At 46.1% G+C, this 11,963-nt stretch overlaps 1 protein-coding gene across 1 annotated transcript; it reads right to left on the bottom strand.

Annotated features, from left to right (window-relative positions):
* Window positions 1–3,680: 3,680 nt before the first annotated feature.
* On the bottom strand, window positions 3,681–5,265 carry LOC145940197 (uncharacterized). Its single transcript, XM_083045109.1, has 3 exons — window positions 5,214–5,265; window positions 4,436–4,938; window positions 3,681–4,364 (listed from the first exon to the last, which is right to left on the bottom strand). The coding sequence occupies exons 1-3, from the start codon at window positions 5,263–5,265 to the stop codon at window positions 3,681–3,683; spliced, it is 1,239 nt and encodes a 412-aa protein (XP_082901235.1).
* Between the last annotated feature and the right edge of the window lie 6,698 nt (window positions 5,266–11,963).

The raw sequence follows: 11,963 nt of genomic DNA, 5'->3' as shown, positions 1-11,963 counted from the left end.
TTGTCTTGTCTCGATTTTATCAAGTACAAGAAATTTGTAGTCTCGTCTTGAAAAATCAAGACAAGACAAGACAAGATCTTGAAATTCTTGTCATGTCGTCCATCACTATCTGTTTGGGTTTTGGCGAGAAAAAGGTTAATCTTAACGGCTAATCCAGGGATAAAAATAGTCGAGGTATTATTATTTTGAACGCCGCGCTCGGGACTCTAGACACTCGTGGCAAAGTTCTTACTCCGAATCGTCGCGCGCAGCATGCGCAGCACGTCGCCTTTTGGTTGCGCGGGGCCATGTCCGAGCCTTCGCAGCAGCGTGGCAATCTTATTAACTCTAGGAAGATTATTACGGGGTTTTATAGTTCGATCTCGAACATTCCGCCCGCCTTGTAGGGTAGACCTACGATGTGACGTACCGCCGAAATTTTGGTACGAGTGAAGGGTCGGATCTCTAGGAAGGAAAATGATAGCTTCGGTCCTGCGATAGGTGACAGGGGAAATGTTGCTCTCTAGTGACGGCACGCAGCGTTTCCGTAAATGATCGAGAGTGGTAAGGATCAATAGAGGTCGGTTCTTCGCACGTGCACGTGGTGGGTGAATAGTGACTGACTTCCGCTGTTTTCCCGAATGCTGAGTTATGGTGTTGGCCCTTGGTCTCCTGTGTTCACTAGTCAAGGGGCCACAGTTTGAGGGGCTCAAACGGATCGCGCTGAGGTAGATAGAGGCTCGGCGGTCCAGGGTGCCCGTGCAGGAGTTTAGCAAGGAGTACGGTGAGTTTACAATTTTTTGAAAGGAAAAAAGTGGAAAAACGGGAAAGAAAGGAGAGAAGCTAAAAAACGGTAAGTACACAAAAAAAGGGAAAAATTTAAAGTATGCCAATTATTTGAGTTCTGTGATGTCCTCTGAGGTATCGCTGACGGGAAGGAGGACGAGTTTGCTCACTGGTCGAATGAGTAGCGAGGAGGAGGTTCGCGCTTCCACGACGCGGATGTGGCCTTCGGGGCCAGGATGCAGTTTCTCGATCCGCGCGAGAGGCCATTTGGTCGAGGTGTGGTTTCGCTTTGCAGCAAACAGAGGCGGCTGACTGTGACCTCTTCGCTGCCTTTCAGCCATTTAGGGCGGTGGACTAAGGTGTGGAGGTACTCTTTCGTCCATCGGCTCCAGAAATGGTCTCTCATCTGCTGAAGATGCAGCCAGCGCGATAGATGAGTTGTAGATTCTGCAGCTAGGGCATGGTTTCGACAAGGCATTGAGAGGCGCGCCAACTAGAAAATAGCCCGGAGTAAGCGCGACGAAGTCCTCAGGGTCGTGAGTCAGTGCCTGCAGAGGTCGTGAATTGAGGCAGGCTTCGATCTGGGCCAGCAGCGTGGACATTTCCTCAAAGGTCAAGGTAGCTTCCCCTCTCGACTGTTGGCGGCGAAGAGGGCCCGAAGTTGTGCGTCGGTGCCCACGAAATTGGTCCCACAGTCGCTATACAAGGCGCGACACAATCCCCGACGGGCGACGAAACGACGTAGCGCTGCCAGAAAGGCTTCGGCTGTATAATCGGAAGCCACGTTTAAATGAACCGCTTTGGAACTAAAACAAACAAAGACGACAATGAAGGCTTTGGTTGCTCGGTGTCCTCGCCCTTTGGAAGTTCACAGTCATATTGGACCGGCGTAGTCCACGCCTGTGTGTAGGAACGGCCGGGACGGCGTTACTCGAGGTGGCGGCAGAGGACCCATTGGGGGCTGAGAAGATGCCATCCGCCAATACAGGTGTGTTAGGCAGCGATGTATCAGACTCTTGACAAGAGCTCGTTTTCGCGGGATCCAGTACTCTTGTCGCAAAGATCCCAGAGTTAGCTGGGCGCCGCCATAGAGAGTTTTTTGATGAGCTGCTTCCACTACCAGTCTGGTGAACAAAGAGGGTCCTAGGAGGATCATCGGGTCTCGCGGGAAAGGGTACAAAGGCGATAGTGTGGAAGACAACCCGCACTATTGTCTTACACCAAAACATGGGCGCTTACTCCTCTGTGCAGAACCGCACAGAGGGAGGGGGATCGGGTCTCAGGCGAGAAACGCTGAGGCACAATCTTGCCCCTCGGGGGGCATCTAATCCCCTCGGGAAGGCGCGGTGTGGAGGCTGTGACCCCTCCACACTGCAAACGAAAGGAATGACAAACCCCTCACAGAGACACATCAAGGCGAGGGGCTTCCCGGAAGTAGTGCAATCGCCAGTTTCCCGGGAAGCCCCAACAACGCCCGAGAAGATCACCGTGTGGGTTTTAGCGGGTATGCCTCCCATCTCCATGGGCTCTGCGCTATCAATCCTTAGGGATTGGAAGCGTTGAGCTTTCGGAGGTGGAAAAGAGAGGAGAGTCTCACATAACCCTTACCTCCTTTCCCAAGAAGCAAGGGTATGCGTAATGCATTTACCACACGTTAAAAAAGAAAAAAAGGAAAATCATCGAGTACCTTACATCATCGGGTAATGCGGCTCGCTAAAGACGACTGCCCACGCGGAGGATACTCTGGGCGTCCAGGAAGGGATTCAACTTGGTAAGAGTCCCTTTAACTTCCTTTGACTTGCCCTTCTGTAATATGGTTAATTCCTTTTCGAATGCTGCAGCTTGCACGGCTCGGACCCAGCATAGGCGGGCTTCCTCTAGTTCAGTAGCGCGGAGCTCCCATGGGATACGACCAACCTGTAACGCTGGATCTCGCCTAGCGAAGCCAGGCAGTAACCAACGACGACACCAGGCGGTAATCCGAAGTAACCGACATAGCGAGGAATACCTCGACAAAAGCTCAAGCTCCTCTTCTTTCTGAGATGGTGTGGTCGCGTGAGAACGAACTCGTCGTTCAGGAAGCTCCCCTTCGATATCGTTGTTACTGATAACCGGAGAGGCTTTTTCTTCCTGCAGTCATAGCGGTCCTTGCCACCACAAGGGGTGCTTGACGAGGTCCTCGGGCGATAATCCCCGTGATGCGCAATCGGCCGGGTTGTCCCGTCCGAGAGTGTGGTGCCAGCAGGCGTTAGGCAAGGTGACTTGGATTTCGCTAACTCGATTGACCACGTAAGTTTTCCCGGAGGTTGGATGAGCTCGGATTCAGCTCAGGGCCACTGTTGAGTCGGACCAGAGATGAATGTTGGCTTCGTCTAGTTTCAGGATGCGGCGGGTATGGGCGACGAGTCGAACGAGCAACGTTGCGGCGCACAGTTCAAGGCGAGGAAGAGAGATCTGCTTGAGGGGGCGACCTTCGTCTTGGCGGTCACGATTCTTACCTCAATATTACCTTCTGGCCCTTCTGTTCGCAGATAGACGACCGTGGCGTACGCCCACTCCGAGGCATCGGCGAATCCGTGGATCTGCGTTCGGCACCCCTCTCTATCTCCCGCCAACCAGCGAGATACGCGGACTCCTTCCAGGCGGGTAAACTCTGCTTGGAACATCTGCCATTTCCGAGCCTCGGCGTCGGGAAGGGGCGTATCCCATTCCACACCAAGTAACTAGGTCGATTGTACGAGCAGTTTGGCGAGGACGGGGGCGATCCAGCCTAACGGGTCAAACAGTCTAGCGGATAAAGACAGAACGGAGCGCTTGGAAAAGACCTCTACATGTACCTGATGAGCCGAAAAGGAGAAGCTATCCTCAAGGGGGAGCCAGCGCAATCCTAATGTAGAGTGGCTCTCTCCTGGTTGTCACCATAACGAATCCTGATGCAACTTGTCTTTGGCGGGTAGGTCCTGAAGTAGTGACGCTTCGTTGGCTGACCATTTTTTTAAGGGAAAACCCGCCCGCCTTGCAGATTTGTGAGAGCTGGCGTAAGATTTTTTGGCAGTCGAGAGAGTGGAAGCACCCGTCAGGATATCGTCCATATAGGTCTCCTCTTGCAGAACGGTTGCTCCTAGCGGCAGGCCACCTTCCTCATCGGTGGCTAGTTGTCTAAATGTGCGAATAGCTAGAAACGGAGCGCAGGATAAACCGTAAGTCACGGTGTTAAGTTGGAACTCCTGTAATTTGTTGTGGGGATCTTCTTGCCATAGAATTCTTTGCAGGTTCCTATCTTGAGAATGCACGATGATCTGCCGATACATCTTCTCAATGTCGCTGGCGAGGACATAGCGGTGACGTCGCCACCGCAACAGGACGTCCGAGAAAGCAGGCAACAAATTCGGTCCAGTTAGGAGGTGACTGTTAAGCGTGGTTCCGGACTGGACGGTAGTAGAGCCGTTGAATATCACCCGCAACTTTGTCATGGAGCTGGATTCCCGCATTACGCCGTAATGAGACAAGTAGCAGACTGGGGTCCCGTTGGAGACAGGTGAGGCAACTGTCATATGGTTTAGCTGCACGTACTGCCGCAGGAACTCGTGGTACTGGGTCTGCAAAGTTGGATCACGAGCAAATCAATTTTCCATTTGTTTCAAGGAACGCAGGGCAGTGTGACGCATACCGGAGAGGTCCGGAAGCGGAGTGATGACGGGGAGACGCACGGTGTAACATTTATCTGATCCCCTTGAATGAGTCCGGACGAAATGTTCTTTGCATTTATGATCGTCGGGAAGAGGGCTGGAGCTTCGGCCGTGATTTCCTCTTGTTCCCAAAATCGTCGCACCTCCTGAGCCAGATCGTATTTAAACCGACATTGATGAGTGTGTGCTGAACCTGGTGGGAGGGAGCCACCGATTACGCCCGATAGTATCCAACCAAGTTCTGTATTTTGTGCCACAGGGTCTTGAGGCGCACCTTTGCGGAGTCCTGGGCTCAGGATGGCGGCGTATACGTCGGCACCGAGAAGGAGGTCGACGGAATCGGAGGAGCAGTATTTCGGATCAGCCAATTCCAGGCCCTCCAGGTGGATCCAGGTCCTGCTGCGAGAGTCGAGGCCTCCCTCTTTCGTGAGGCACCACCTTGTCGTAGTGAGAGAGCTCACCCAATCCGCTGGAAGATTGGGTGCTAAGATTGTCCCGTACCCAAGTTTATTGGGTACACACGCTCCCGTCTCTGGGGAGTCTTTTCCAGTCTGTGGGGAGCAGTTACATGCAGCCTTGCCCGCAGGGGGGTTCCCTGGTTCCCTCCTCGTAGCCTAGCTGCGGGGGGAGTTCTTCCTCGGAATTTTCTTTAGGACGGGGTTTTTTTGCGGCGGGGACCGCGGGGTAGGGTGGTGGGCATCGGTCTCCCTCGGGAGTGTCCGGCGCTCCACGGGGGTGACGGGCCGACAGTAAACATACTCGCAGATATGCGGGCATCCGGAAATCTCTGGACTGCCGGGGTCTGGGCCATTTCCGAGCCGCTCGGACGTCTCCGAGACGGGGTCGAGAGGGCGAAAGTGCGGATTGAGTGCTGGTGGAGGGTCCGCCCTCCCCTCACGGGCATCTTAAACCTGTCTAAGATGTACGGGCACTAGCGCGCCCGAGGTACCGAAGCTTAGCATGCGGGCTTGCTCGCATGGGTGGGTTCCTTTCTCGCGGCCTTGCCGCTGGGGGACTCTTCTTCGGGGTACGCTTCGGGATAGCGTTTCCTTTGCGGATGGGGTTGTGGGTGCCGGGGCTTTCTTCGGGGAGTGCCCTCCCCTCTGGCTGCACCACGATTTGCTATGCGGATGACACGTTGGTGCTGGCCAGGGGAAACAGCTGGGGGGAAGTAGCAGCGAGGGCAATAATGCCATAGCGCGCGTCGTGCGACACACTAAAGCCCTGGGCCTGAGGGTGGCGACCCAGAAAACGGAAGCGATGTACTTCCATAAGGGTTCCCACGGGGCGCCACCAAAGATCAGGATCAGGGTTGAAGGTACCCCTGTCGAGGTGGGGGCACAGGTCAAATATTTGGGCCTCTACCTCGACAGCAAGAGGACCTTCGACGGGCACTTCCGTCGCTTAGCCCCGAGGGTGGAAAAAGCGGCCATTGCACTTGAAAGCAGGCTGCTTCCAAACCTTGGGGGACCGGACAGGAGGGTCCGCCGACTGTACGCCGGGACAGTACACTCCATCGCACTGTACGGGGCCCCGTTGAATCTAAACGTTTCGGTCCTTTCTTTGGACCTTCTTCAGTAAATTTAATACAATAAATTATAATGGGGAATCTACATACTACCGCACGCAGCGCAAAAGCCGTGAGCCCCCCTATCGATATCCCATTAAATAGACAAAGTGAAATAATATGTCATGAGGTACTCAAAAGTGGACTCTAATGAAGAGTATAGTGAGGAATTTCCGAAAGGGGGCTCACTCTTACTCACACACTCATCCATCGCACGTTCACACGACCGTACGCGGACGCGCCCCCTTTCGGAAATTCCTCACTATACTCTTCATTGGAGTCCACTTTTGAGTACCTCATGACATATTATTTCACTTTGTCTATTTAATGGGATATCGATAGGGGGGCTCACGGCTTTTGCGCTGCGTGCGGTAGTATGTAGATTCCCCATTATAACTTATTGTATTAAATTTACTGAAGAAGGTCCAAAGAAAGGACCGAAACGTTTAGATTCAATAAATTTGTTATTCCAACAAGTTTGATTTTAATATTTGCGTACCTACACCCTACGCGTGGCTCCATATAGCCTCCTTTTGAATTTGTAATTTATCAATGCAGGGAGCCTACATTGTTACTTAGTAAATATATTATTAAATAATTAATAAATAAATAAATGTGATCTGATGTTCTAGATGTCGGCAACAATTACAATATATTATTGTAAATATTTTCTATTTTGAAAAACAAATACATACATGCTTAACAACGTTAGACAACGTTGCGCGTTCCTTATAACAGTTATAACCAAACTTCATAAAGCAATAGACGTGTCTATACGTTCTACGACTACGATACATTTTATATAATTCTGGATTCTACGATAAATAAAGGTACGTGGATTCTTCGTGAATTTATTTGACATCAAACATTTATTTGACTTCAAAAGTGATTTATTTGATTGTATATTAAATATATTTTTTAATCGGTTTTTGTTACCAAATATTTTAGGAAAAAACATGAAAAGGAGTTGGGTATGGGCACATTGTGATAAAGCTGCAGATGCAAAATCGGCGACGTGCCTAATTTGCGATTCGGTGCTGCAAACTCACGGATCTACCTCAACATTGATCGAACATTTAAAGAATGTTCATTCAATTAGACGTCCATCAACCGAAGCGACAAAACGTCCGCACGATTACAATATAGAGTAAATAAAAAATTTTTTTGATTTTTCGTCAATAATTAATTAAAAACAAATTATGTGGCAACTCAACTGGCAAAACATTTTATTATAATAAATATTACTACGTTTTGATCATATGGATTGTGGTCCTTTTCAAGTACAAAGTACAAAGTCGTATAGAAATAGAAGCGTAGAAATATTTATTATAATCAAGCGTTTTGTCAATTGAGTCGCTACACAATTTGTTTGAAATTGTTAACTTATTTATTTATTTTTATTTTTTGTTTTCTTATTGTTTTTCTGTGAAATTGTTGTCTATGTGAAATTGTTAATTTCCAATTTTTCACAAATTTTTTAAATCAAAATATTTTTAATTTCACTTTTTTAAGAGCAACGTAATATTCAGTAAATTCTTCTATGGTTTCTAGATTAGTACATCAGGAATCAGATATCTCTCAAACAACGGATAGTACAGAAGATTCGCAGCTAGAAGGATGTTCTGAAGAAAACAACAATATATTAACAATACCAATAAAACGAACTCGTATAGAGTCAGCTCGCTCAAAAAAATTTGGATCAATTAGCAAAGAACGTAGTGAGAGGATAACACAAGCTGTGACGAAATTGATTGCATGCAGTCGATTACCGTATAGTTTTGTTTCTAGTTCTTCCTTCAAAGATTTTATGAAGGAAATAGAACCAAACTATATCTGTCCATGCAGCCAAACAATAATTCGTCGACTACGCGTTTTGGAAGACGAAATAAAAATAAAAATGCAACGAATGTTCGTCGATATTTCTATAGACACGGATTGCTGGACCTCAAGATCACAAGAAGGATATATAAGCGTTAACGCTCATATAATTGATGATAATTGGATACCGTATATTTTTACTCTTTGTACAGAAGAGTTTGAAGAACGCCACAATGCTGCAAATCTGGCCGACAGATTACACAATGTGATGGTCCAGTTTGGAATCGACGAGAAAATAGTTGCCATCACAAACGATAACGCAAGTAATATCGTGAAAGCTGTGCAGATGATGCATAATATCCCGAACGACGTAACTTGTGCTGCTCACAAAATTCATTTAGCAGTGCAACATGCACTTCAAGAAGGAAACGTATCTGATACATTGAATAAGGCAACTAAAATTGTTTCTCATTTCCGGCATTCTACAGTAGCTTCCAAAAGTCTTGAGCAAAAACAAGAACAACTTGGCTTGCAAAAATTAAAACTAATACAAAGCGTATGTACTCGTTGGAATACAGATCTACAGATGGCTGAAAGGCTCATTGGAAATCGCAATATTATAATGAATGTTCTTGCAGATAGATCCGTCACAAGTCAAAAACAGGCACAAACTCTGGAAATTTTTGAAAGAGACTGGAATGTATTAGAGGCTCTGGTGGAGGTTTTGAAACCTTTAGAAGTCGCGACCGCAATTCTATCAGGAGGAACACTTTCTATGGTGAATCCAGTTATCCGCACTTTAATTGATAATCACCTCAGCAATGCTTTGAATAAATATGAAAAAGACGAGAATATTTCTTCTGTGATTGAAAATTTATCGATGCAGCTATCGGATCGCTTTTTTCGGAAAAATATTCAGACAATACATTTAGCTGGAAAAGCTTCTTTCCTCGATCCACGATTTAAAATGTTGCAATTTGAGACGTCTGTAGCAAAAATTAAAATTAGAACTGAAATTGAGAAAGAGTCAAAAACTATAAATACCGCAGAAACAGATGAAATTGTACAAAAAAGTGCGAGTGCTTTGGATTTTCTTTTTAAACGTACTGACGAGAGTCAGTTTTCATCAGCAGCTCAACAATATAAAACATATCTAGCTCAATCAGAAATTTACATGAATTTGGACCCACTTGAATGGTGGAAATCCCACGAAAATAGATTTCCGCTTGTAGCACAGTTGGTTAAAAAATATCTGTGCATTCCTGCCACTTCCGTAGCTTCCGAAAGAACTTTTTCAACGGCAGGAAGCATTGTCACACCAAAAAGAAGTTGCTTGGCCACTGAAAATGTTGCAACAAATGTATTTGTTTTTCAGAATAGAAAATATTTACAATAATATATTTACATTTTTCAGGATTAATATTTTTATTATTTATGTTTGCATACGTACGAAATATAATATACATTATTAATTTTTCTTCGATTATTTAATAAATGAATTGTTTTGGCTCGAAAAGTTTTTTATTATTCTCTAAACCTACATAGTAAATAAAAATAAATAATTTTGAATTGATTTTTAATTTGCGGGAAGGGACACCATTTATTTAAAATAAAAATTTTCAACTATTTTAGCCATTGTTTAACGAAAATTTGAGAAAACCAAAGTGTACATAGCTATAACTAAAAAAATAGGGCATAAATGTGATAGTTTACAATTTAACACATTTTTGGAAATTTCGAACCTTCGAACCTTCAAAGATTCCTTCGTTCCTTCGAAGTTTCGAAGCTTCGATCCTTCGAAAATTCGTACCTTCGAAGATTCCTTCGTTCCTTCGAAGTCTTTCGAAGCTTCGAAGCTTCGATCCTTCGAAAAAATAACAGTACTACTTCACACCACTTTCAGAAATTTCACTTATATGTCACAAAGTTTATTGTGTGCAAATAGGGCACACACTGCACGATAATATTTGATTCAACGAGCATCTGCAGTTACAAGTTTTCCCCTCAATCAGAGCATACCTTGCAGTTTCATGCCTCCGCACAGCACGAGCACTTGAGTACAAGTCTGTTATTCGTAGGAAGCATGTTGAACAAAATTTGTCACCGTTATTAGTTCTATAATAAAAAAAAATATTACACATTTTCGTGAGTTCATCAATGTCGCGAATATTAGCTCGTTTTAAAAACCGTACACGTTTATCATTAAAATCCTCACTGCAATCGCTATCATAAATAAAATTGTAACGACGCCCCCGCGTCGTTCCCAACCGTCCACCCGTCGGAAGGCTGCGCCCGGCGAACACCGGCCGGGCAGGGCAGCAGGCGCCGAGCGTCACATTTAATTACTCAACCGTTAAACACGGTTCCCCGAAAACGCCCGACGCGCGCCGAAATAAGCCGAGGATTATCACGCCCACTCCCTCTCCTTCGATCCAGCCTCCGATCCCGTTACTCGATCTATATAAAAAGAGAGCTCGCGATAAGAGCTCTCTCAGATACCGTTCCGACTCCGCCGTACCGGAGAATCCTTCCGCCCGGAATAAGAGACCGAGGTAGACGAGTACGCTGCCTCTGCGGAGCTATTCTCCGTACTCCAAACTTCCGGCTTCCGCTTCCACCGTTCCCCCGACTTTGAGGTAGAGTGTCCTCTGTCTCCCCCGAGATAGTCTCGGGAGTCCGGGGTTCCGAACGCGCCCCGCAAAAAGCGCGCTGACGTCAGCGGGTGGAGCTCCGCCGCCTCCGTCGAGGGTTCTCGACCGTCAGTGCGTTCCTCCCCCGCAACCCATACGGCCGGCCGTGACACGCCGAGCCGTCGCGTCAATTCAGAAATCACGGTCCGAGAAATCCTGCCGCCAAAGCGGCCGACTAATACGCGCGCCGTTCGATTGCGCTCTCTTCGATATATCGAAGAGAGCAGCCGCTCTCAACTGACGCGTTTTTCTACCCGCGCCGACTCGCGTCGCGACAACACCGAACGCCCCGCGCGCCGCCCCGACCCCGCGTCTAGCGGGCGACGTAAACACTCCGAAGCGATTTAAAGACCCGCATAATACACGGGCTTTAACGAAAGGCGTTACACACACACACACACACACACACGAACACTTGTACATACAGACACCTAAATTAATAAACTGCATATGTTATCACTAAATGCTACGTTCGTTGTCTCACCCTTTTTACGAGCCCTGATCCCGACCGAGTTATTCCGAGCGAAAAGCGACCGTTACAAAATCTATTACAGATTGTATTTCAATGTCTGATTCTTCTTCCAAATCCACTTCCATAACTTCATTATTATCTTCAACCACGATAACTTCTTCTTCTCTATCCATTTTTACACTCAAGACTGTCAGAAACTTTACGACGGTTGCATATTATAAATGTGTTGCTCCCCTCTTGATTTTTAATTCTACATCTCTCTTATTCTAACTGGAGTATCATCTAACTCATCATTTTTCTACATCTCCAGAGAGCGAACAAAGTTTTGTCGACTGTGCATATCTTAATGTGGAAAAGAAATAATGCAGTTTTAACTGTAAAATAATTTTTATTTGTTACAAGCATCATAAAAAATATCATTTATAGCACAAGTTAACAATTCGCAAGATTGCGAACAACGATTATAGATATAAGTGATTCGTTGTTAAACATATTACTATTGCGTATCGCTTTTGCGGCATTGCTCGCATCGCGGATATGATCACATTGTAAAATATTTACAAATTGTTTAAATTTTTCAGTAACATTATGAGTATTTTCACTCAACCTGAAATAGATATGATCTATACATTTTTCGTAATCGAATAAATGTTGTACTGTTGATAATTTCATATACAAAGTATTATCAGATAATGAAATTTTTATAATTTTTGAAGTAGATATGTTAACCACTTCAAGTGTCAGATCTCGAATCCATAGCAGAGTTTCAGTTAGCCGCTCGATGTCTACTCGTTTCCGCATTAGCGACTTCCATGTTTCAATAGGCAATATTATTTGATTTCCTCTATTATCGCCAATAGCCAATTCCACATAAGATATGATTCCAACGCAAATTCCAATTTCCAAATATTTATATGACGTCGGAGTCAAAGCATATCTTCTTCCAAGTATACGAACTGCAC

This window comes from Prenolepis imparis, unplaced genomic scaffold (genome assembly GCF_030444845.1).
Source record: "Prenolepis imparis isolate NDT839.2.m4 unplaced genomic scaffold, iyPreImpa1.0 SCAF_9, whole genome shotgun sequence".
NCBI classification, from domain to species: Eukaryota; Metazoa; Arthropoda; class Insecta; order Hymenoptera; family Formicidae; genus Prenolepis; species Prenolepis imparis.
Note: the sequence above shows the minus strand (reverse complement) of the source record. Positions and strands in the feature narration are given on the sequence as shown.